Consider the following 26,241-nt stretch of genomic DNA (forward strand, 5'->3'; position numbering starts at 1 on the left):
TAGATTTTTCCTCACTCCGCCTTCTAGGATTTATGTGACTTTTAACATATGTCTCATGCCGGGGGGGCGTGGCCTGAACGCCGCACAAGATGGCGGCTTAGACGCGGAGCTCCGGACATCGAGCGCCGATACCAGCGGTTTTGCCATCTATTACTGCACCTTTTCGGACGCTGACTTAATCTTCTTGTATCGGAGTATGAGGTGAGCAGATTGACACCACCTGCGTCCCTCTACTCCGTTCAAATGCATATCTTTCGTGACTGACGCGGCGCGCTCTCAGGCGGCCGCCATTTCCCTTTGAACTTTTGCCGCGTCTCCGGTTTCAGTCAGCGGAGGACCTGCGCGACGGTGCGGTGCTCTCCTTGTCACACCTAAGTAATGCGGCAAAGATGATAGGCGCAATACTAATGTACCTCATTAAGTGAATCCTCCCGTTGGCGTTATTTCAGCCTTTGATCCCCTGTTTCTTCACGCTTTCTTCACGCTCAACGCTACATGCTGCTTTCAAGCTGAAGTTTCTTAATTGGGCGCCGCTCTTCAATGGAATTTGCCGGTCAGGATATTATTTGTTTCTGTATACCCTAGACAATGTCTACCTGTTTCTCCACATGATGCAGACGATTTTCCACCTCCTGTTTCATTATATGCAGTGCAATTCCAGTCTTTTTGCATGCATCTTTTCTTCAATGATGTTTTTTGTGTGACGCATTTTTCTTTTGTCTGCGCAACAAGGTCCTGACATCAATGTGTTGAGCTCTACCTCTCACAACACTGCCATTTTTTCATATTAAGGAGTGCCTTCTTCACAGAACTTCTATTTTCTGAGTCTACAGGATCACTACTATTTATCTCCCATACCATATATGGGGAAACTGCGCACTCTCAAGCTCACGGCTTCCAAATCCAAACCGCGTCTCTCCTCAGACTCTGACTCGACGCAGACCATGGAGGACACCATTCCTTCTAAAACGGATGTCACCCGTGGGGCAATTCCTAAGGCTACTGTCACCAGTAAACTTCTACAACCTGGCTCCACGAAACGTCACAAGAAAGATCCACCATCTCCAAGTTCTGAGTCATCATCCGCTTCCATGGATCTTATTCTTGAAGAACTTCGAGCACTTAAACCCTTTATGGCTGAAACTACTAAAACACTGCAGTTTCTTCATGATAAATGGTCCACTCTCGAATCCAGAGTCCTGTTGGTGGAACAATCAACGGAGGCTCTCCAATCTTCTTGCTCAAGAATTTCCTCATTGGAAAAGGATGTTTCTCTCTTAAGACGACAGACTGAGGAGTTGGAAAATAGAAATCGTCGCAATAACCTGCGCCTTTATAATCTTCCAGAGCTCACAGAAGGGTCCAATCCAACCTCCTTCTTCCAAACCTTCTTACCAAAAATTTTGGATCTTCCGTCTTCTGTCACACTTAACATTCAACGTGCTCATAGACTGGGTCCGAAAGTTTCCTCCAAACCCCGTGGAGTCATCATGCTCTTCCTACAATATACAGATTTACTTCAGGTACTCTCAGCAGCCAAAGCGAAGAAGCAGATTATATGGGAAGGTCACCGTCTGTATCTCTCTCAAGATGTAGCCAAAGTGACAGCTGACCGCAGGAAACAATTTCTTGATCTACGACCACGACTACGAGACCTTGGTGCCAGATTTGGTCTTCTTCATCCTTGCCTCTTCAAGGTTACGTATAAAGAAAAGACAACGACTTTTGAGGATCCACGAGTCCTTGAAGAATTCCTCCGACACCATGAAACCATCAACATGGACACTGCAAGACCAGTTTAATGATTTATATGTCTTCCTGATTGTCTGAAATATTTACCCTTTTATTTCCCTACTTTGCCTAGTATTGACTCCCCTTACCCTATTGTATACACATATCTCTTGTTTACTTCATTTTAATGTTGCGTAGTTCATATTTTTGGCGTTCTTATGTACTCCTAACTTATCTTTTCCATTTTTGTCTCATCACAGATCCTTTCCTTCTGTTCTCCATCCCGGTGTAGTTTCTGCTCCCCTCAATTCATCCTAAGCTGGTTCCCCGGTGTTCGATGACGTGAGTTTCTGTTGTTGATGTCGTCCTCTTCTGGCGTCGTCACCCCCCAGTTCTCATTTGTATTTGTTGTTCTGTCTCTTCTCTTGCCATGTTCTCTCTTATCTCCCTTCATACTCCTTTCTTTATCTCCTCTTTTTCTTACTCTTACCTTTTCTCTCTATCTCTCTCATATATCTGTTCTTGCAATCTTAATATTTCTCTCAACATTTCTCAACTATTTTTCTATTCCACTTTCTCTTTTCTCTTATATCATTCTCATGATAATGTACATTCCGAGTAGTCACCTGGAATGTTAAGGGGTTAAATAACCCCATTAAACGTCAGCGAGTTTTAACACATTTAACCAGACTTAAGGCAGATGTAGCCCTTCTCCAAGAATCCCACCTTACAGATTTAGAGGCTACTAAACTTAAACGATGTTGGGTGGGTCACGTTCTTTATTCACCTGCTGTAGGTAAGAAAAATGGTACTGTTATACTCTGTCATAAAAAGTTAAATGTTTCCATTGTATCTCAAGAGTGCGACGATGTTGGTCGATGGGTAATTGTTAATCTTCTTATAGATAAAATACCTCTAGTTATTTTCAATGTTTATGCCCCAACTGGTGTTGATAAATTGTTCTGGCCTTCTATTTCTAACAAACTCGTAACTCTCAATGACCAATACGTCATTCTTGGCGGTGACTGCAACCAAGTTTATGACCCCTTTATTGATAGAAATTCAAAAGTTAAATTTGTTCCTTCCAAAATGCATACCCAGTTTACCTCCTCTATCCAAAATAATGCGTTAGTTGACATTTGGAGGCTTTGTCACCCTGACCTCAGAGAATATTCTTTCTACTCCCCCACACATCACTCCCAATCACGTATTGATTACCTTTTTCTTAGCAAACCACTGGCTCAACTTGCCATTCATTCAGATATAGGCTCCATTCTCATTTCAGACCACGCTCCCGTTTTTGTGGACATTGATCTTATCCCCTACTCCCCTCATTCAGGCCGTTGGAGATTTAATAATTCTTTACTTCTCGATTCTACTTTTTGCACCCAATTTAAGCAATTTTCCACTGAATTTTTTACACTTAACCATCTTCCTGAATCTCCTTTTGTTATGATTTGGGACTCGTTTAAAGCAGCTGCACGTGGTTTTATTATTAACTTTGTCTCCCAAAAGAAAAAACAATCAATCTCTAAGTCAACTCAACTCTTGGATAAAATTAAGAAATTGGAATATGCGTACTATAACTCAAACTCTGAAACTTCTCTACGTGAATTAATTTCAGCCAAATTTGATTTCAATAAATTTACCACCAACGCCGCCTCTAACTCTCTTCTAAAATGCAATTCCCGCTATTACGGCGGCCAAAACAAGATGGGCAAGCTCCTCGCCAATTACCTTAAGATACGTAAAGAACGTACAAAAATTGAATCCTTGCAAGGCCCGAATGGAGTATCTTTCTTTAAAGATAAAGACATACTGGCTCAATTTGTTTCCTTTTACCAAAATCTCTACACCCCTGAATCTATTCCCGACCCTCAAGATCTCCTTTCATACTTTCAAAACATCCCTTCTCCAGAAGCTTCCCATCTTGATTTTCACTCATTAGATTTGGACATTAGCCAATCGGAAATTTCTCATGCAATCTCTATTCTTCGTCGAGGTAAAGCCCCAGGACCCGATGGTTTTACCATTGAATTCTATACTCATTTCTCCTCCCTTCTTCTCCCAAAATTGCATCTTCTATTCCAATCTTTTGCGGCCTCCGGATCTTCTCAAGGAACCTTCCAAGAAGCATTGATTTGTCTAATACCTAAACCTGATAAAGATCATACCCTTTGTAAGAATTATCGTCCCATATCACTAGTAAACACTGATTATAAAATCTTCGCCAAAATTATAGCTCTCCGATTAGATCCCCTACTACCAGAACTTATAGGCCCTGAACAATCCGGATTCGTTAAGGGTCGCCTATCATCAGATAACTCTCGTGTCTTCTTTAATATTTTGAGTAAAGCTCCATCCCTTTCTTCCCCCCTTGCTGCTATCTCCCTTGACGCTGAAAAAGCATTCGACAGAATTGGTTGGGACTTTATGTTCCAAGCTCTCCAATGGTTTGGCTTCCCCCCTAAATTCATATCTCTGATATCATTACTGTACTCTAGCCCCCATGCGTCAATCTTTGCCAACGGTATGGTTTCCGAGTACTTTCCTCTCCAAAGAGGGGTTCGTCAAGGATGCCCACTATCCCCTCTACTGTTTATCATAGCCCTAGAACCCTTTTTAACTAAGATTAGATTAGATGACACAATTACTGGTTTTCAATATGGTCCCCAAAAACAAGCTAAGTTATCTGTTTACGCTGATGACATTTTATTTTATTGTTCAGACCCTCAAACAACTCTCCCTTCCTTCCTCCATCAAGTTTCTTCTTTTTCCACTGTTTCAGGTTATCGTCTCAACACGGATAAATGTGAAATATTACCCTTAAACCCCTTATGTCAAAAACACCTCTTTGACTCCTCTGGTTTTTCCTGGCAACCTACGAAGATTAAATATTTAGGTATCTGGTTTGCTCCCCGTATTTCAGACACTCTTAAATTTAATTTCGAATCTCTCTCTACCAAAATCACCACATCAATAACTCGTTGGAATCCTCTATTCCTTTCTTGGTGGGGTCGATTGGACTCCATCAAAATGATGCTAGCACCCTTAGTTCTCTATTCCATATCCATGATTCCCATCCGTATTCCAGATCAATACTTCAAATCCATAGACTCCCTTCTATTAAAATTTTTGTGGAAAGGCAAAAAATCTCGGATAGCTCTTTCTTCCCTGAAAAAAGATAAATCTCTTGGCGGTGTCAAATTCCCCCACTTTAGATCATATCATAACGCATTTTCTTTAAAACAAGCTATGAAGTGGCTCTCTTCTGATCCTCCTCACATTCCTCCCCTGTGGCTCACATTAGAATCTTCTTTACTCAATCCTTACGAATTTCAAGAAGTTCTATCTTTTACCTCTAAGGTATCATCCCTATGCTCCCCTATCATTTCTCACTCTTGCTCTCTACTTCGTCCATATTTATTATCCACATACCCATCTACCTCCTCCACTCACACCCAACCTATCTGGCATAATAAATTCCTCAAAATCCGTAACCGTTCCTTATACTGGAAAACGTGGCATTCCCGTGGTCTAAAATGGGTCTCACAACTTCTCTTAGACAATCAACCTCTGCCTTTTCACGATCTACAAACACAATTCTCACTACCCTCCTCATCCCGTAAACAATATTTATCACTGCTTCCGTCCCTTACCCAATATCTTTCCTCGCTCCCGACCTCTAATTCTATCCCTACCACACATCTTTCGATTTCTACTGCTATTGATCAGTCTCTTTCTGCTTCATTTATATATAAATCTCTACAAACCTCTGCTGATCGTATAAAATCTAAAGTTGAGTTGGCTTGGGAAAAAGATTTTTCTCACACATGGTCCCTTATTTTATGGGACAAAATCTGGTCTAAGATTCATAGTACATCCAGAGCTGCAAATACTACACAAACCTTATTCTTTATTTATAATCGTATACTATTCACTCCATTACTCCTATCATCCTTTTCCCCAGACATTCCATCTACTTGTTGGTCCTGCTCATCCCCTTTGGCTGATTTGAAACACATGCTATTCGAATGTCCTCCTATTTTACGTTTCTGGCACCGAGTTTGGTCCCAATTACAACAGATTTTCAATTTTACAGTTTCATTCTCCATTTCACACATTTTCTTAGGTTCCCTCTCTCCTATTTTTGCAGACTCCCATTATAACCAAAAATTACTTGATCTTTGCATAGCTATTGCTTTTCACCATGTTACATCACACTGGAAACAAGCTAATGATGTTTCTTTTACTGCTTGGTGGAACGCAGTATGCTTTAATCACAGACTTGACACTAATTATGTCTCTCCTACTTCCTTAGCAATAAAACGTGATCTTTTATGGCTTCCCCTCACTGAATATTTATCCAAAGTTGCTAAGCCTCCCCCATCATCTCCGATACGTAATGTTGAAGTTTGTAAACCACCATGAATGCATTACTTTATTCGATTATTATGTCATCCATTACATCTACTGTTTTACCATATTATTTATGTATTTTTATAAGCTAAGATATTTCCTCATTCTCCCTATGTTCCTCACATTCATTTATCTATTTTATATTTTATACATAAGTTTTCCTCAACTAATTTGCTAATATGTAAGATCGATTTCATGTTTCTCATAACTCTTGATTGTTTCTTCATTTTCTGTCTTTGTTCCTTTTTATTCCAATAAACTTCAAACTTAAAAAAACATATGTCTCATGCCTGTAACCCTGGAGTGAGATAGTTAATGTCTCTCTACGTAGTCTTTCTTTGGATTTCACATACACACATCACCATACTTCCAAAGTTTCTTGGTCTAAATCCTCCTTTATGTCCCCAACTCTACATACTGGGAGCACTGACTGAGAGTGGCCACCAAAAGAAACACCAACACCACCACTCAAAAACCCTCAACCAGTCACAAATGAGGTATCTCACTTCAAAGAACAACCCATCCATTTCATGGATCTCCTCAAATAAAGCTTTAGCTTTGATCCTCTCTCTTACGCTAAGACTTCATGCAGTCTCCAACAAGGTGAAGCACACTTTGGAAACAAGTGTTCCAGAGAGCTTAACTGCTAACCAGTTATGGGACACTGTCTACCTTCTGGAGCTGATGAAATTCCTTACCTCTGTGAAGCCGGTACTACTGTCATGACAAAGAGATACTTAAAGACTATGGATGATGTACATGAAAAACACAGACAAGGACCGAAGAGCCTTAAAATGATAGAGAGGCAAAAATGGGCAAGGGATGCCCAAAGGATGCAGAAATAGAAACCTTCTTTTTAAGCTCACATTAAAAATGTTGTTGGGCATTTACTAATATTAATTGACCAAATGTGAACTACTATAATTACTAAAAACAATGGGCCCGATTCACAGAACTAACTTAAGACAAAATGCTTAACTTACTACCATTTTGGTATTCACAGAATGCACTTACTCATTTCGGTATTCACAGAAGTTAGGGCTCCTAACTTTAGGACTCCTAAATGCCTTCTGTGAATACCGAAAGGCTTAAAGGTAGGATTTTATTTAGTTTAGGAGTAGTAAAGTTAGGACTCCAAACTTCAGGACTCTTAAATGACTTCTGTGAATACCAAAAGTCTTAAAGTTAGAATTATTCTCAGTTTAGGAGTAGTAAAGTTAAGAGTCCTAACTTTACTACTCCTAAACTGAGAAAAATCCTAACTTTAAGACTTTTGGTATTCACAGATGGGATTTAGGAGTCCTAAAGTTAGGACTCCTAACTTCTGTGAATACCGAAATGAGTAAGTGCCTTCTGTGAGTACCAAAATGAGTAAGTGGCTTCTGTGAATACCAAAATGGTAGTAAATTTAGGATTTTGTCTTAAGTTCGTTCTGTGAATCGGGCCCAATTCTTGTTACAAACTGCCTTCTAAGTTGAACTATGAGCAATCTCGATTAACATATTCACTATTTGATTCCAAGCATGATAGGACATTTCAAGTTTAAAATTACCCCACATATGAATAATACCTTTAAAAGTGAAAGGGGACACACACATGAACAACCATCATATACTATCCTCCCAGGGACGGATGCACTATCACTAAGCCTAAACCAATTCTACATAAGAACAACTATTACGTTATAACTCATTTCAGTGGGTCCCATTTATGACAATTAGTCTTGATATTTACAATGAATCCATTCACGAGCAATCACAAGGACTTAGCTTATTTCATGATAATGCCAGGATAAGTCAGTTTCTACTTTATACCAGACCCAGCTTGGTACCAACACAAAAAATGACCAGAGTAAGCTCTAAGGGAAATGTGAACAGGACTAGAGCACAGAAATCAAATTAATGGAATGAGTCAAGATTGAGGGTACATAAATAAGATACAGAGGAACGTGAGACTGGTACCACAACTTTGAAACAAAGTACAAAACCTACATGATGCCAGTGGTTCTACATATGAAGAGCCGTCACATTTGGGCATGATAAGGCAGATATGTAGATGGCATGTTACTTTTTTGGCAGTCCAGGTATTCTGGAGTTGAGTACTAGGACAGTATGGGAGCTAAGCGGCTGGACTGGGCACACACATGTGCCTGTTTGTGGACATGAAAAAGAGACGGAAAATGTACAGGAATATAAACATGATACTGACCATGGTCAAAAGACCTACAGACACAACCTGGAAATCGTCGTCATAATATGTATGCCATCATTGAGTGCTCAATTTAGGCAAATGGGGTGAGGTGGAATTAATGGTTGTAAATGCTGCGTGAGGAAGACTTGCCTTTCTCATAAAAGTGACTATGGGATACTTGAGGGTTTTCTGTTATACCTAATCAACAACCTGGCGCACCTATAACCATAGAAAATGAAAGATAAGTGAATTGAAATAAAGCACTTACATTTCCTGAATGCTATTGGATGCCTTGTTTCATGCACTGTACAACACCCTCTCCTATGGCAGCTCTGAAATTTGCCTTGTCAGCAGCAGCACTTAAGTTCCTCTTTCAAAGTGTGTATCCTCAGCCACTAACGTGGTTACCAATGAATTGTAAAAGCTGATCGTGTAGAAAAAAGACACAAGTTTATTTCATTTACCGGTTTGGTTCTGAAACTCCTTCTGCTTTCTGACTCTTTCAAAAACCTTCTCTGTTTCTGCTGATCCAAGTTAAATTATTCAGAGCAAACTTTCTTCTTAGTCTTCAAACAAATTAAAAACTTTTCTTCTATCTAGTCTTGAAGTACCCGCCAATTATAGCATACTGGACGGACATTACACAGGTCATTAGTAAGATCAGGAAGCCTGGAACACCAATGATCGTATAGGAAAAAAAGATTGATAAGGCAATACAAGAAACATCTCTGGCAAGAGAGGAAAAGAAAGACTGAATATTTCTGGACTAAGCCTTTGTATAACTGTAAACGATCAAACACCAAAGCCTTCTGGATTACAATAATTAGCATTGGTAGGAAAGCAATTAATGCCTCAAATGTTACTGAAAAAGACTGGGCAGCTTACTTGACAAAGATCTTTGATAATGATGAGCAGTCTTCAGCATACAAAAACTACAAAGCAATCGAGCCAGTACTAAAAATCATGCAACATCGCCCTTGTGTGGCAGTTCAATCCATCCAGAATGTGCACAATATACATTGGTGAGAGTGGAAAAAAGTCTTCAAGGCTGGCAGAAGAGACGGGGCACCAGACCCGAACGGCATTCTACAAGCTATATACAAGGTAGATCCAAAATATTGGACCAACCCCATTACGGTACTGTTCAAAGAGGTGGAACACACCGGTATAATCTAAAATAACTGCGGGGGGGGAGGGTCCATAATACATCCAATCTTCAAGGGGGGAGATTGAGCAAACCCAGCAAATTAGAGGTTAATAAGCCCTTCTCGACTCGGAAGCCAAGTATTATGCTTCGCTAGTACTGGAAGATTTCATTGATTGGTCTGATACCAACAATCTGACTCGACCACAACAGACGGGTTTCCGGAAAGGTTCTGGAACCACCATCAACATGCTAGCAGTACCAACAATTGCGGAGAAATGCAAAAGCTTGAAGAACAAACTGCAATTCTGCTTCACAGATCTAAAAGCAGCTTTTGACCGAGTCAACCAAGCCCTCTTGTGGGTGAAATTAACACGGTGGTGCCTTCAAGAATTTTAAATAAGAGCTATTGAATCATTATATACTGACAAATGGATCCAAATAAAGGTGGCGGATGGCACAAGATTGTCCAAGAGAATACCCACAGCTGTGGGCATCAAGCAAGGGTGTGTTCTCACTCCGCACTTGTTCAACATTTTCATGGCTGATCCAACCCCCCAGCTCGACCGGGTAAACTCCCATGCTCCAAGATTGTGACCGCTGACCCTATCACACCTTTCATATACAGACAATATCGTATTGCTGAGCCATACGAGGGTAGGACTTCAAAGATCAATTGAAGAAGTTGCTATATTTACAAAAACCAACAAATTGGAAAACAATGTAACAAAGACAAACATAATGTCAGTAGAGAACAGATCCAGTACCCTCTGAAAATCAAACTAGGAAATGCAAGTATAGAAGAGGTTAACAATTACAAATATTTAGGCATATACCTTGATAAGAATTTCAGTTTCCAGACACACAAGTAGTATATGGTGAGAAAAAACAATGCCTTAACACACACTTTCTGTGCACTTGTGAAAGAATTGGATGGACCCTCTTTTCAGCCACTACTAGCAATCATTAATGCAAAATTGCTACCTACGCTAGCTTATGCAAGTATGGTGATGTACGGTAAAGATACTCAAATCTTGGATAAACTCCAAACAAATACTTATAAACGTGTTTTTGGGCTTCCCCGAAATGCTTCATCCGTGCAAGTCAGTAGGGAATTTGGACTAACACAACAAGGCACAGCAAGAAGATACCATACTATAAGGACACTGTTGTGGTGTGGCCGCGCGCGCACTAACAGGGAGGCATAATTGAGGCACCTTTGAAAGGTGGTGAGAGAACCGCCGTCTCACCCACTCGTCCCTTTCACTTTGCCCTTCCCACAGACAGCACGCGTATTCTACTTCAGACATTTCTCTTTTTCTGGGCTTCCTAATCTCTTTCTCTCCCTCAGGTCCCACTCTCGCCAATCTCAGCCTCCGACTTTTCTCCCCCCACCTCTCTCTACCTAACCCTTTTGATGTTTTATTTCTCTATTCACTCTGTAAATATGTAATATTTAATTGTTCAAGCCTAATTGCGAGTAAAATATAATCATGAGTAAATTTACTATTTGTATATATATTTATGTATAACTCTAACCACTAGTATATGTAGCAGACCTTTGTACTTACTACCATTCCTATGAGTTTAGAGTTTATCCGTTTGTATCTCTTCCTTGAGTGACTTTACAACTTGTACATTTGCAATTTTTTTCTGTGTGCATCTCTTAGTTGTGTGACTTTACAACTTGTACATTTGCAAATGTTTCCTGTTTGTATCTCTTATGTAACTTGTGTAATCCAAAGTCCTTATGTAACGCAACTGGTTCTTTTGTAAAGAGCTCCGACACCTTCGGGTAATGTTCAAGCTATATAAAATCGCATTAAATAAATAAATAAATAAATAAAATCTAGGCACAAAAATCGAAACAACCAGTCTAGCCCGCTGGTCAGCGCTGTATGGCAGTCTCAGACGAATGATGCAATTTCCAGATACAAGTATTTACTGTCGTCACTGGATAAAACCAATACAGTGGACTTATGGGATCTAAATCTGTCACACCCACATTTTTGACGGGTGATTAACAAAGCAGTGAAAATGTATTCCCTTACGGATGACAAGAATACATTTTCGCGTCGGTCACATGCCTTGATGACAATACAAACATATGTCACTCTCCACCAGGAGCACATCTTTCTTTAACTTATCCTGTGTACTTATAGAAAAAGTTATTGGCTATTCATCTAGGAGTACTGCCGTCCTTAGCACACAAACCATCCTAGAGATACAAAGAACTGAAAACATGAAGGCTATGTAGCGCCTTCAAGGAGGATTTCATGCATTTGATCTGCATATGTCCTGCACTAAAGGAAGTGCGCCTCTCACTGCTCAAAAGCATTTTCAAGGAGAGGGGGATTCGAACTTGCCAAACAGCTATCATGAGGAGACTAAACCCTCCTGACCCTTAGATGAACTGTAAGTTCCTGAAATTCTTGTAATTACATGAACAATTGCTCAAACAGACCACCAGGGGCACAGCGTAGACAGCGAGCTAGTACAGCGATAAAAAACAAAGGACTGTTCAACATAGTATTAAGATCCTTCAAAACCTGGGACTGCAGTACTTAGCACAAAGAGAAAAAACAATCTAATGTGTTACGCTCATGCACAATGACACTTTAACAATAGCTTACTTTGTGAGTGAATGAGTATTTTTTTCAAAGAATTATGAAACCTAATATCAGTTGTTAAGTGGTTTTAGTTCTGAAGTGATGTTTATTATCACAACAGGGAGAAAATTACAAAAAACAACAATTTGATGGACAGAATGTAGATCAATGTCTTACATTCACCCCAGTACAAGGATCTGGGCCTAAATCCATCGTTTTTTGCACTCCACACCACCCTGGGTCAGATAATGGCTTTATGCAAATCAGCTCTGACCCTGTACCCCATCTTTGGACTGGGTTGAGTGTGTGACATTGATCCACATTCGGTCCATTACCTGTTGTTTTTGCAAATTCCGCCCTAAGTGCGCTGGGGATGGCCAGACGTGGGTCCCAGGCACTCCACACCACTGGAGTCAAGCTAGCCGGGCTGATGAGAGGTGTTACCTCGAAACCGGTCCAGTCCTCGGATGCTTGATTCCGTTCTGGGAAGGACATGGCTTTTGTAGTTCGGACTGGACTGTTCCCATGGGGCACAGGGTCAGAGCTGATTTGCATGTCGCCATTGTCTAACCCGGGGTGGTGTGGAGTGCAAAAAAACGATGGATTTGGGCCCAGATCTTTGGACTGGGTTGAGTGTGTGACATTGATCCACATTCGGTCCATCACCTGTTGTTTTTGCAAATTCCGCCCTAAGTGCGCTGGGGATGCCCAGACGTGGGTCCCAGGCACTGCACACCACTGGAGTCAAGCTAGCCGGGCTGATGAGAGGTGTTACCTCGAAACCGGTCCGGTCCTCGGATGCTTGATTCCGTTCTGGGAAGGACATGGCTTTTGTAGTTCGGACTGGACTGTTCCCATGGGGCACAGGGTCAGAGCTGATTTGCATATCGCCATTGTCTAACCCGGGGTGGTGTGGAGTGCAAAAAAACGATGGATTTGGGCCCAGATCTTTGGACTGGGTCGAGTGTGTGACATTGATCCACATTCGGTCCATCACCTGTTGTTTTTGCAAATTCCGCCCTAAGTGCGCTGGGGATGCCCAGACGTGGGTCCCAGGCACTCCACACCACTGGAGTCAAGCTAGCCGGGCTGATGAGAGGTGTTACCTCGAAACCGGTCCGGTCCTCGGATGCTTGATTCCGTTCTGGGAAGGACATGGCTTTTGTAGTTCGGACTGGACTGTTCCCATGGGGCACAGGGTCAGAGCTGATTTGCATATCACCATTATCTAACCCGGGGTGGTGTGGAGTGCAAAAAAACGATGGATTTGGGCCCAGATCTTTGGACTGGGTTGAGTGTGTGACATTGATCCACATTCGGTCCATCACCTGTTGTTTTTGCAAATTCCGCCCTAAGTGCGCTGGGGATGCCCAGACGTGGGTCCCAGGCACTCCACACCACTGGAGTCAAGCTAGCCGGGCCGATGAGAGGTGTTACCTCGAAACCGGTCCGGTCCTCGGATGCTTGATTCCGTTCTGGGAAGGACATGGCTTTTGTAGTTCGGACTGGACTGTTCCCATGGGGCACAGGGTCAGAGCTGATTTGCATATCGCCATTGTCTAACCCGGGGTGGTGTGGAGTGCAAAAGAACGATGGATTTGGGCCCAGATCTTTGGACTGGGTTGAGTGTGTGACATTGATCCACATTCGGTCCATCACCTGTTGTTTTTGCAAATTCCGCCCTAAGTGCGCTGGGGATGCCCAGACGTGGGTCCCAGGCACTCCACACCACTGGAGTCAAGCTAGCCGGGCTGATGAGAGGTGTTACCTCGAAACCGGTCCGGTCCTCGGATGCTTGATTCCGTTCTGGGAAGGACATGGCTTTTGTAGTTCGGACTGGACTGTTCCCATGGGGCACAGGGTCAGAGCTGATTTGCATATCGCCATTGTCTAACCCGGGGTGGTGTGGAGTGCAAAAAAACGATGGATTTGGGCCCAGATCTTTGGACTGGGTTGAGTGTGTGACATTGATCCACATTCGGTCCATCACCTGTTGTTTTTGCAAATTCCGCCCTAAGTGCGCTGGGGATGCCCAGACGTGGGTCCCAGGCACTCCACACCACTGGAGTCAAGCTAGCCGGGCTGATGAGAGGTGTTACCTCGAAACCGGTCCGGTCCTCGGATGCTTGATTCCGTTCTGGGAAGGACATGGCTTTTGTAGTTCGGACTGGACTGTTCCCATGGGGCACAGGGTCAGAGCTGATTTGCATATCGCCATTGTCTAACCCGGGGTGGTGTGGAGTGCAAAAAAACGATGGATTTCGGCCCAGATCTTTGGACTGGGTTGAGTGTGTGACATTGATCCACATTCGGTCCATCACCTGTTGTTTTTGCAAATTCCGCCCTAAGTGCGCTGGGGATGCCCAGACGTGGGTCCCAGGCACTCCACACCACTGGAGTCAAGCTAGCCGGGCTGATGAGAGGTGTTACCTCGAAACCGGTCCGGTCCTCGGATGCTTGATTCCGTTCTGGGAAGGACATGGCTTTTGTAGTTCGGACTGGACTGTTCCCATGGGGCACAGGGTCAGAGCTGATTTGCATATCGCCATTGTCCAACCCGGGGTGGTGTGGAGTGCAAAAAAACGATGGATTTGGGCCCAGATCTTTGGACTGGGTTGAGTGTGTGACATTGATCCACATTCGGTCCATCACCTGTTGTTTTTGCAAATTTCGCCCTAAGTGCGCTGGGGATGCCCAGACGTGGGTCCCAGGCACTCCACACCACTGGAGTCAAGCTAGCCGGGCTGATGAGAGGTGTTACCTCGAAACCGGTCCGGTCCTCGGATGCTTGATTCCGTTCTGGGAAGGACATGGCTTTTGTAGTTCGGACTGGACTGTTCCCATGGGGCACAGGGTCAGAGCTGATTTGCATATCGCCATTGTCTAACCCGGGGTGGTGTGGAGTGCAAAAAAACGATGGATTTGGGCCCAGATCTTTGGACTGGGTTGAGTGTGTGACATTGATCCACATTCGGTCCATCACCTGTTGTTTTTGCAAATTCCGCCCTAAGTGCGCTGGGGATGCCCAGACGTGGGTCCCAGGCACTCCACACCACTGGAGTCAAGCTAGCCGGGCTGATGAGAGGTGTTACCTCGAAACCGGTCCGGTCCTCGGATGCTTGATTCCGTTCTGGGAAGGACATGGCTTTTGTAGTTCGGACTGGACTGTTCCCATGGGGCACAGGGTCAGAGCTGATTTGCATATCGCCATTATCTAACCCGGGGTGGTGTGGAGTGCAAAAAAACGATGGATTTGGGCCCAGATCTTTGGGCTGGGTTGAGTGTGTGACATTGATCCACATTCGGTCCATCACCTGTTGTTTTTGCAAATTCCGCCCTAAGTGCGCTGGGGATGCCCAGACGTGGGTCCCAGGCACTCCACACCACTGGAGTCAAGCTAGCCGGGCTGATGAGAGGTGTTACCTCGAAACCGGTCCGGTCCTCGGATGCTTGATTCCGTTCTGGGAAGGACATGGCTTTTGTAGTTCGGACTGGACTGTTCCCATGGGGCACAGGGTCAGAGCTGATTTGCATATCGCCATTGTCTAACCCGGGGTGGTGTGGAGTGCAAAAAAACGATGGATTTGGGCCCAGATCTTTGGACTGGGTTGAGTGTGTGACATTGATCCACATTCGGTCCATCACCTGTTGTTTTTGCAAATTCCGCCCTAAGTGCGCTGGGGATGCCCAGACGTGGGTCCCAGGCACTCCACACCACTGGAGTCAAGCTAGCCGGGCTGATGAGAGGTGTTACCTCGAAACCGGTCCGGTCCTCGGATGCTTGATTCCGTTCTGGGAAGGACATGGCTTTTGTAGTTCGGACTGGACTGTTCCCATGGGGCACAGGGTCAGAGCTGATTTGCATATCGCCATTGTCTAACCCGGGGTGGTGTGGAGTGCAAAAAAACGATGGATTTCGGCCCAGATCTTTGGACTGGGTTGAGTGTGTGACATTGTTCCACATTCGGTCCATCACCTGTTGTTTTTGTTTATTATCACAACAGCACAATTTATATTTTCATTTGAGGATACTAAATTATATATATTTTTTTTACATTGTTAAAATGATAATGTGAACTCTCAAGAAAATGACAAAACAGAAAATGAACTATGAAGTTTTTTTAATGATGGTTTCATTATCTTGTATTATCTGGAAATATTGTGACGGTTTTTATTAACTTTTGACAATAAATCGAATTGATTGTAGTAAGATAACTGATATGCCCATTGACTGCACTCCCGAACCATTGTTGTTGTGTTATGGTAAACCCCTTACTACAAGGGTACGAAGACTTATGTCAGTGCTGCTGTTCATGGCAAGACGACGGCAGCTTTGTTCTTGGATGAAGGGCTGGTTACGCGCCTTAAAGCGATGGCTTAGAGATGCAGTGCACAGTGGGGAGCTGCAGAGGTAGAAGCAGGACTACAGGCCCGCACACCCGACCAAAGGACTCCTGGGGCCCACTTGAGCAGTATTGAGGCACCATGACATGGTGATGGCCCTCACAGCGCCATAATGAATTTTCATATGACCTGTTTATTGTTGCAGAATTCTCAGAAATTATTGTCACTGTTGTTGTGTTCACGATCAATGAAGAAAAGTTACCAAACAAGGACCTACACATATGAACCAAATGACCCCAATGCAAACTCAGCTTTAACTCCCACCGTCAACTACTACATGACTCCCCCCTAGTATACACCTCCCAAGTGATCCACCGCCACCCCTTAATGTACTCTACCCTGCTATACTGTTTATCCCCCACCAACATCATAGTTACAAACCTCAACCTTTGTCATCAACTGGATGCCCACCTGTACATAAGCTCTTGGATGCCTACCTTTCCTTTATCTAGTATATCTTATATATCTTACAGTCCTTTCATGTCTGAAGGGAAATTGAAATACATCAAATTAATTTGTTTAGCACGGGGCTCAGCTACCGTAAGTGAAGGAGAGTGCTCAAGTTTGCCACCATATTTCAGAGACTGAAGGGCACCTGCGAATTTCCCTCCATTTGAACTCGAAAATGAACCCTTACAGGTCATGTTCCAAGATCAGCTGCACTTACTTGTCCCCGTTCTCATCCTGGACTGCGCTGAGATGACGCTGAACTCCAAGCAGCATCCTCACATCTCCGGTGACGGCATAGTCAAAAAGAGCCGCCGCATGGCGCTTGGCAAGCAGGACAGCCTTCTCCAGGAACAAACAATCTGAAACAAACATCACACAGTCAATGCATAAGCTTCTTCCCTCAAGCATCAGGGCTGCTGAAAAGCGGGCAAGCAAAGACATGCTCATGCAGGATGGACCTTCAGTTGGATCACTGTTACATCCCAAAACAAAGCATGAATACATTATTGAGTGATAGACTAGACGTACACGGTGTCATATGAGCTACAGTTGCGTAAAAAAATCAAAACATTGATATCACATAGAAAGCTTGCGCTTGCAATGAATGTTTTTTAAGGCTCTTCGATATCCAGGGAGACTTGATGTTGAGGGGTTGTGCACTTCTAATAATTTCTAGTTATGCAGGTCAGACAAAGCCATAGAAAAAGAAAGTCGGGCAATGAAGCAAGGTATATAAATGATGCATATAGTATCAAGAGAATTAGGAGACTTTGATCTTTGTTGATAGAAAGCATGTGAGACATAATCTGTCTATCATTTATGAAAGGATGAGCAATGAATCATGCATTGGTCCAGAACTACCAGATAGAAGGTGACAGGTGTTTCCACAGTGAAAAAAATATGGGAGTACTTATTTGGCGATCTACTGTATCTACCCTTAGTACTCCGGGCCATTTTCTGGCAAAAATCCAATAAAATCTGTTCTACATGGGTTCCTAAATAAAACAAGCTGTATGGCAGCATGCTATATTAACGTAAGCATTTACAAAAGCCCAGGGCCGGTCCTAGGATTTGTGGGGCCCCGAGCAGAATAGGAACATGAGAGGCCCCTATAATTTGCATAAGATTTAACCTGACAGGAAGTGACCTCATAGGAGGTAATATCAATTGGACATTAATTCTATGGCATTGTTTGAAGCCGCTTTGCAAGAAACTACTTACCTAGTTTTGATATAAGTAAAATGGTTAGAAATAGCATTAGAAATCCTAATTAAATACGTACATACATTTTAAATCTCGAATAAGTGGAAATACATTAAATGAATTTACCTTAGTTATTGTTCTCTTGAATGGGATAAATGAAAATGATATGCAAATCTGTCTGTCTCGCACTAAGAGAGCTCCAAAGGAGAGGGGTAGACTTTACTAATGTGGAGAACAGAGAGTTTAAGTGTTTTTCTCAAAAAATGGAGTCACACCATAGCTCAAGAGGGAGAGAGTCGCAGTCCAGCACAACAAGAAAGGAGAAGGATCTGTCTCCAATCAGGGCCATCTAAATTTTAGGATGGCGCAGGAGTTTGGATGGCACAGGGTATAGGATTCTGGAATGAACAGTACGGAGTCCAGTCGAAAGAGAGAACCTTTTTAATGCAGGTAACAATGACAAATGGATAGTGTCTTGCAGATGTAGGGTTTCAAATCAAAAACACAGCAGACAGCAGAAAGGTGAGAAGAAATAACATGGCGATGCAGAAGTCTCAGATGAAGAGCCTAGCACTGTTCTGAATTATTTGAAAGTTACTGAACGCTAAAAGCGCTAAACCCAGGAGAGAGGGAATTTGCATAATCTAGTGAGAAGATAACTGACGGCAAAACAGCTTCACTGTAGTGAGAGGAGAGAGAAGGAATGATTTTGTGTTGCTTATGGATGTAGTAAACGCAAGTGGATGAAACATGGTTCATCTGTTCCGAATAAAAAGAGAAGATGCTGGAAAATTAATTGAAGATTTTTTTGCTGACTCCACCAATGTGGGAGATTGAACCAGCTCCACCAGCCACCAAAGAGTACACCATATTGTATGAGATCCTTTAAAAATGAGAATCCTTGATTTGTCACTGAAAGGTTTTAATGAATTTGTCTTCATTCAGAAATCAACTGTTCGCTTACAAGTCCAAACATATTCTTGGGCAAAGACCAGATTGCCACTGAGGGAAGTGATATTTGGGTATCAATATGTTCAAGATATCAGCAAGAAACCAAAGTACTGTATGAGTAAGACTAACTGGGAATTATAGAGATTGAACAGTAAAGACCCAATAATTTCCACAAGTCAGAGGTTTAGAACGCAATAGAAATAGGTGGTGAGTGGATTGTTTCCGATTTCTCAAATCGGATACAGGTACACCACACCAGGGGGATACTTAAATTCCAGGTTGTACTAGTTGATTTATAAGCACTGGCTGGGAAACAGTGCCATATGCGGTGCTAAGTTTTAGTAGTATTAAGGCTGCTCTAACTCTACAATCAAGAATCAGCCACAAATCATCTGATATAGCACAAACGCTACTTCAAACTGATAGAGTTGTCAGAAGCCGACATATTACCAATGAGTAAATTACGTTTTATAACAGAAATTTGGAAGTTGACTTCTTTTTTCTAGGATTCAAATTCCTCTTGCTGGTTCTGACCCTTCTCACTTCCACCTCTCCCCTCCTGCCTCATCCCGCCCAACCTCTGACATATTTCAGTGATCCTGCTTTCTTCCATCCACCTCTCACCAATACTTCTCTCTCCACTCTGCTTATGCTTCCTTGCTGGCTCTGTCTCTCTTATATCCACACATTTTATTCTTATACTCTCCTTCAACTCTCATCCCTCCCCCAGCCTCATAACTTCTTTCCTTGTTCTGCTGCATTTACATCGACCTCTTTATTTCCATCCTCCGGAAGCTTCTTATCTTTTCTTGTTGATGTTGACCATTTTAAATCCACCTCCACCTCAATGCTCTACTCTTTTTCTCATTTTTCCCTCAGCTTTCTTAGATTGAAGCCAGAAATATAAGATAACAACTGACTTACATCTAAAAACAGCCAGGGATATTGGTTTCGTCAATGGCTATTTAAGATGAATGAGTAACAGCAATAAATAATTGTATGTTTACCCCATCACAGTTTTGACCAATGAGTACCTCTTTCACACACATTTGCACAGAATCCCAACTGAAACTGAAATATAGGACCGTTGCTCTGTGTGCTCTGCAGAGAGGCCATGTATTGAATGATCATGTGTTCTGAACACCTTTTTGACCCACAGACAGGCACAGTATGAAAGTTCTACTGCCTTCAGCCTCAACTCCAAAGCATTTAACTGTAGCCTGTTATAAACACCTGGAGACGACTCACTACGATGTGTGCCCCATACAAGAGTAATATGCTGTGAAATGAAATACAGGAACATACATCCTTGACATAGATAACTCTTGGGGAATGCAAGATTGAGTAAAGCAAGTGAAATATAAACAGGAACAAAATCGCTGCCATGGATTACCCTAACATGCAGTGTGAGACTGGGTCAGGAAATAGGCCTGGCACAAAAATAAAAGTGCCCCCCATTAGTGCATTAGTTAGCTTTAAAAGTGCCCCATGTTTTCAAATTAGAACAGTTTTTAACTTGTAAAGACATGCTGTTTACGTTTTTTGTAAGGTATGGGAGATTACATAGATTTGATTTTGCTGCAGGCAATGTTTGTTTTAATATCATGAAAATCAACAGTAAACATTCTGTCACCAGACCATAAAGCAGGCCAAAACACACCCTACATACTAACCTGACAGATTAGACCATCATGCACTGCCGGATTGCCCATCAGGCCAGTCCAACCAAGCTACTGTGTTATACATTTATTGTGCTGATACTGGTTCATTGTTTTTGCAGGTAAAGTAAAGGACATGAATATATGGTCCGATAGGGGCCTGTTTCAATGTCCGTTTTAATTTACCACCAGGTAAAGACTCGAGGGACCGAGCACACTTAAAACCCTAATCCAGCCACTTTTACATTCTGATTGCGTTCTTTTGCGTGCACCACTTGTCTGGCTTCTGTACTCACACCTATCTGCTCCCCCGCCCCCTCTCACTTTATTCCGTTTGTCGTACCACTTTCATTCACTTCTCTGCTCCCTTTCCCGTTGCGTGTTTAGAAGGATCTTTAAGCTTGCTTCCTCCTATGTTCTGCAATACCTGGTAATCGGCTGTACCAGGATCTGGTGACAGGGAGGCCGCTGTTCTCCACGAAGAAGTTATTGCTCAAATAACGGAAAAAGAGAAAAAAATCCAGAACATAGGAGGAAGCAAGCTTAAAGATCCTTCTAAACACGCAACGACACATCAAGTCTTAAGTTGCCCTTTATCGCCACACACAAGAAGAAAAATTGTATTGGATCTACACATACGGTGGTCATCCCTGGTACAGCCAAACATTGAATGTACATAAGTGTTTCTCAACAGGTGGAATAATTGCCAAAACATTCCCTTGTGAGAAAAAATATTAAGATACACAGCCCAATGAATGAAAAGCGGCAGTACCAAGACATCATTTTTTTGGTTTGAACCCCTCTAAGTTTTGAGAGAGTTTTAAAAAAAAAACGTCCTGAAGAAGGTGTTGCCATCAAAACAAGACACCGAAACGCCGCGTCGACTTTTGTTTTTTTTATTGTTTACAGATTGTAATTTTATGTATTGCTATACTTGATGATGTTATTAATTATGAACAATAAATTAATGATTTTAAATATTGATACATGTTAGAGTGTTTTTAAAGTTTTTAAAGATTGTTGAATCTCCTTTAAAGTTTTTGTTGTGTACAGAGTTCCTATACTGACTGCTAGCCACTATTGAGTGATAATTACATTGTTACTTGGGATTGTTAGGATACCTTTCCCTCTAGGTCGAATATAGCCCCCATAGATACCTTAGGGGGGCTATTTTACGATATAAGGTATATCCTTTAAGCGCAGGGACTCTTTTCTTGTTTGCATACTGTTCTACCCTGTCCCTTATGGTTTACAAGGGTAACTCCCTCCTTGTGTTTTGAGTATTAATACAGCTTGTTAGCTGGGGAGCTTTTTTTCTCTATAAATATGGAAGGAATTAAGACATATGGTTTTTCTGATGATCAGTTTAATAAACTGATCAATGGTTCTTCGAGGAATACTTCAGCTGTAATCATTGACAACAGTAAAGATGAAAAATGGAGAGACCTACAATCTCGCTGAGTGGCTTCATGAGCCTCCCACAGGCTTCACAGGAAGGTAACTGAGCCGTCATTGTCGGATAGATAGTAAATAGTTATCAATGGCCGTTAAGACATCATCTCTGCTGCCGAGTCTACCAGCGCCATAGGGCAGTCAGTTACTTTGAGGTCCCAGATGCAGCAAAAGGATCACTGGTGAGTGGCCTGACAGTCTACACGTGTGAATGTGAGCCTCTTGCGCTGTGTGGGTTTCGGCATTGGGCATCGCAAAATTATCTAGTCAGAAAATGGTTTTGTGGGCTGTGGAGTTGAATGTGTATGCCTTTACTACGGGGTGTAGGTAACGCCACACGTCCATGATGCTTACCTGATTCAGGAAAATAGCCAAATGTGTAAAGAAGTTCTGGCCACTCAAAGCAAGGGATGATCAGTTGTGCACCCCGTCCACCAATCTGTATGGGTCTCCGCCTAAGACCACGGATAGGCAGGAAGCTCTTTGAGAAGGTCAAGGAACCCTGCAGACAGATGGTTAGTGGCATATACGCTGACCACAGAAAGTGGTTTTTCCCACAGAAACCCTGAAACAGCGATTAATCTGCGCATTCTATCACACCATGTATTTGCTATGTGGTAGCGAAACTGTTGATGAAGCAAAATGGCCACCCCTCAGGCACCTCTGGTGAACCTGTGCATGGAATACTTGTGAGTATCCCCCTGGCTAGGAAAGGGTGATTAGGAGGAATGCTATGTTGAGATTTTGACATTGAACCACCTTCATGAAAGCCCCCCTCTTGATTTTGTTGCGGAGGCCATTTATTTTCCAGGTCAGAAACCGTATGGAAGTTTCAGTCTGATAATCGCCCAGGTTAGTCATTGAGAGGGAGCATTAAGTAAGCATGTGAGTGGATGGCAGAGACTCCAGCCAATGTGCATAGGGGTTTTCAGGCTTAGTGATGTGTGATTTGGAACCCTACATTTTGAATCCTAGATATCTTCCCTCCCCAATACTTCGAAAACTGGAAGTATCTGTCATGGCAAAAACAGGGTGCCCGTGGAAACCAAACAAAGCACTTCGGTCTCTGTGTACCAACTTCCCACTCATCACTATGATTCCCCCGCTCCCATTTTCTTAAACAAGAGAGAGTAGCAACTTCCAGGGGTGGCTTCATGTGATGGAAGATACCACACCGTAAGTTTGAGGAATAAAGTGTGGCATTTCCTGTTAGGCTGAGTCCTGCACCTAGTTATTTTATGACAGAGCGGGTGTAAGTCCGGTGGGGATGGTTCTCTTCTGCACTGCCTTGCCTTTTTTTTAAACTTTTTTTATTGAACAAAGCTCAGTGCAAGTCTCTTAATCACAGCACCACGATTATACAGTTCAATGTTATCATTGTTTGTTTTCAATTAAACAACATTCATGTGTCTTTGGCCACCCGGAGTCTTCATTAGGAAGGTCTATAATCTACTCTAGAGTCCGGCTCCTCACCTCCCTGCCTTGCCTTTTTTTTTGCTCCTGATAAACCAACAAAGAGCTGATTGTCCACAGCTCTCAGACCAATCACAGCGCAACTTTGTAATTGGCTTTGGGGAGCCTGGGTGCATCCTGATTCCAGAACTTGCCGGAGAAGTGGAGGAGAGGCGCAGCCGGCGGAAGAGGTATGTCTTTTTTCAAATTATTTTGTGTCCCCCCCCCCCCCCGCCCCTCCACCCTCATTCCCTGCCAGTCGCTACTGACCGAGAGACAAATACTGGAAATTCGTTAATATTTTAAGATTCTGCAAAGGCCTACACATGATGCTTAAAAACAGGACGCAATATAAACTTGTCCGTCGAGATCACATTTATAGTGTTTTCTTCTTTATTTGCTGCTTTGCTGTATGTACTTTTAAGGGGGAAAAATACCAGCTTTAAGTGATTTTCATATTTTTACCACTGACTAGGCACTGGCCATGCCAGTGAAAATTCAGCCAGATGGGACCCTAATTTGTGCAGTCTTGAATCTTCCAGCGCACACAAGGATTCCTCCAAATCTGGGGTGGCCAGGGCTTTGAGGGGCTTTGAAATGGGTGCATTATGGAGCCTAAATTCATATTCATTGAAGGGTTACTGCCACTCAATAAATGGATCAGCCTTTGCCCAAACTGGAGAAGAGGAGTCGGGGAAAAATGGAAAAATAAGGGCACTTAGGGAAGGGAACAAAAAAGACTTCTAGAGGGGCCAGAAGATAATATGCAGATTAGTGTGATGAAAGAATGGCGGACATCCTACCGATGTGATGAGATCAGGATCTTGTGGACCTGAGGATAAAGGAAGTGTGAATGCTCATTGTGCCTGCCAGTGGGTCAGAAATGTGTTTAAATGATCAAAAAGAATGAATCACTTAGGTCGTTTTCCAGAGTCTCTAGGAAATTTTTTGATGAGGAACTTCAGCCACACTGTCACAGCAGCGGTATATCTTGGTTCTCTGCTTATTTGATTAAGTGGGATGAATCATCATAAGGTTTTGGCACCTGAGTGTACTGTTCTCCAGGTGTTCATCATCCTCCACCAGGAGGGAGACTGTCTGGTGTCCGACAGTTGTGAGTGGGAAAAGTGTTGAAATAAAAAACGTTATTACAAATATCTGCTCTCCTGTGTAGTTTGTTTTTATTTTCAAAGGGAAGGGATATGGGTAAAAAGTGGATGGTGCTTAATTGGCTAATTATAGGTCCAAAGCACCTGGTGAGTGGTCGGTCGACATGTTTCAGCCTGTGTCGCCCAAAAGGGTCAGATGGCTGTCTTCAGGACCTAAGGATCCAGCCTTCTCAAATGTTGAGGGGCTGTGTATGTGCTATGTAAGGTGAGTGGATTCTCTCACCGCCATGAGTCCGGTACTGTGGCTTGTAATCCTGTTGTCACGGCAGGATTACAAGCTGCAGTGCCGGCCTCATGGAACTGAAACGCCCGCATAGATTCCAGCAATAGACCAAATTTTGGCCTATTACCACATGTCCTCAACAGGCTATAAATACAACCTGTTGCTCTAATAGGGTGAGTGAATCCACTCATATTACATGGCACATACACAGCCCCTCCACATTTGAGACCTCATCAAAACTTCCAAGAGACTCTGGAAAACGACCTAAATGATTAATTCTTTTTGATTATTTAAGTACTAGCTCGGGAAGCTGAATGAATCTTTGCTTCTCTCTCCCGCTTCCTGTTTTTTCACAAAGGTGTTTAGACAACATGTACATCCAATCCTGGACGCCTGAAAAGATTGTACTAGTTTTAATTATGATTCTGTAGGTAAGTGTGTGAAGGAGGTATGCCACAGATGAAATATTGAATATAGGAAAAGAAAACATTTCATTTACAAGTAAAGAGAGAGAGTGAATGCGTGCATGTTTGTGCGTGAGATGGCAAGGTGAAGAGGAGGTGAAGCAAGATGGTCATGAAGATGGAGGAAATGTGAGAGTTAAAAGGCTGTCAAGAAGATGGAGATAATGTAAGAGACGAAGGGTATCAGAAAGGAGAAATCTTATGCAGATGTACAGCAGCAAGATGGTGTATAGCAGAGAATAGGATTAATTGTCAAACTCCAAAAACCAATACCCCATATAAACCTAACTAATGTCTAATTTACAAACTCATATTTTCAGAATTGAAACATTTTTAATTCATCTGAATCCCATAAATATTTGCCCCTAGTTCTGCCTCCTAGCCATGCCTTCTGGCCCGCCCCGCACCAGGTGCCTAATTTGGCAAGTACCTGCACTCTGTTTCTCCCCGATTTAAAAAGCTGTCTAATGTGGGCTTCAGAAAGCTTGAAAACCTGTGATTGGACATGTCTGTACACTTTAGTCATGATGTAGAGATAAGCTTCTTGGAGAACATTCACTGCTGAAAATGACTAACAGCTGTAAAAACGGTTAAGAATTTCAAACGTTTTAAACACATATTTAAATTCCTGCAGCTCAACCACCCATTTGCGGATGCAGTGTGACACCAAATCAATGCCTCTCTTAGAAAAAAACTCTTTGAGGGGCTTTTTGATCGGGCTT

General features: G+C 42.7%; 1 protein-coding gene across 3 annotated transcripts in view; it reads right to left on the minus strand.

Moving 5' to 3' along the window:
- The window catches only part of NFKB1 (nuclear factor kappa B subunit 1), a 398,216-nt gene that overhangs the window by 90,067 nt on the left and 281,908 nt on the right, over nt 1-26,241 (minus strand). For all 3 annotated transcript variants that reach the window (XM_086961580.1, XM_086961582.1, XM_086961581.1), the window contains exon 15: nt 17,165-17,306. In XM_086961580.1, the coding sequence (XP_086817706.1) occupies nt 17,165-17,306 (142 nt within the window). The remainder of the gene's footprint in view (nt 1-17,164; nt 17,307-26,241) is intronic.

This window comes from Lissotriton vulgaris, chromosome 3_1, assembly GCF_964263255.1.
Source record: "Lissotriton vulgaris chromosome 3_1, aLisVul1.2, whole genome shotgun sequence".
In the NCBI taxonomy this organism is placed as follows: Eukaryota; Metazoa; Chordata; class Amphibia; order Caudata; family Salamandridae; genus Lissotriton; species Lissotriton vulgaris.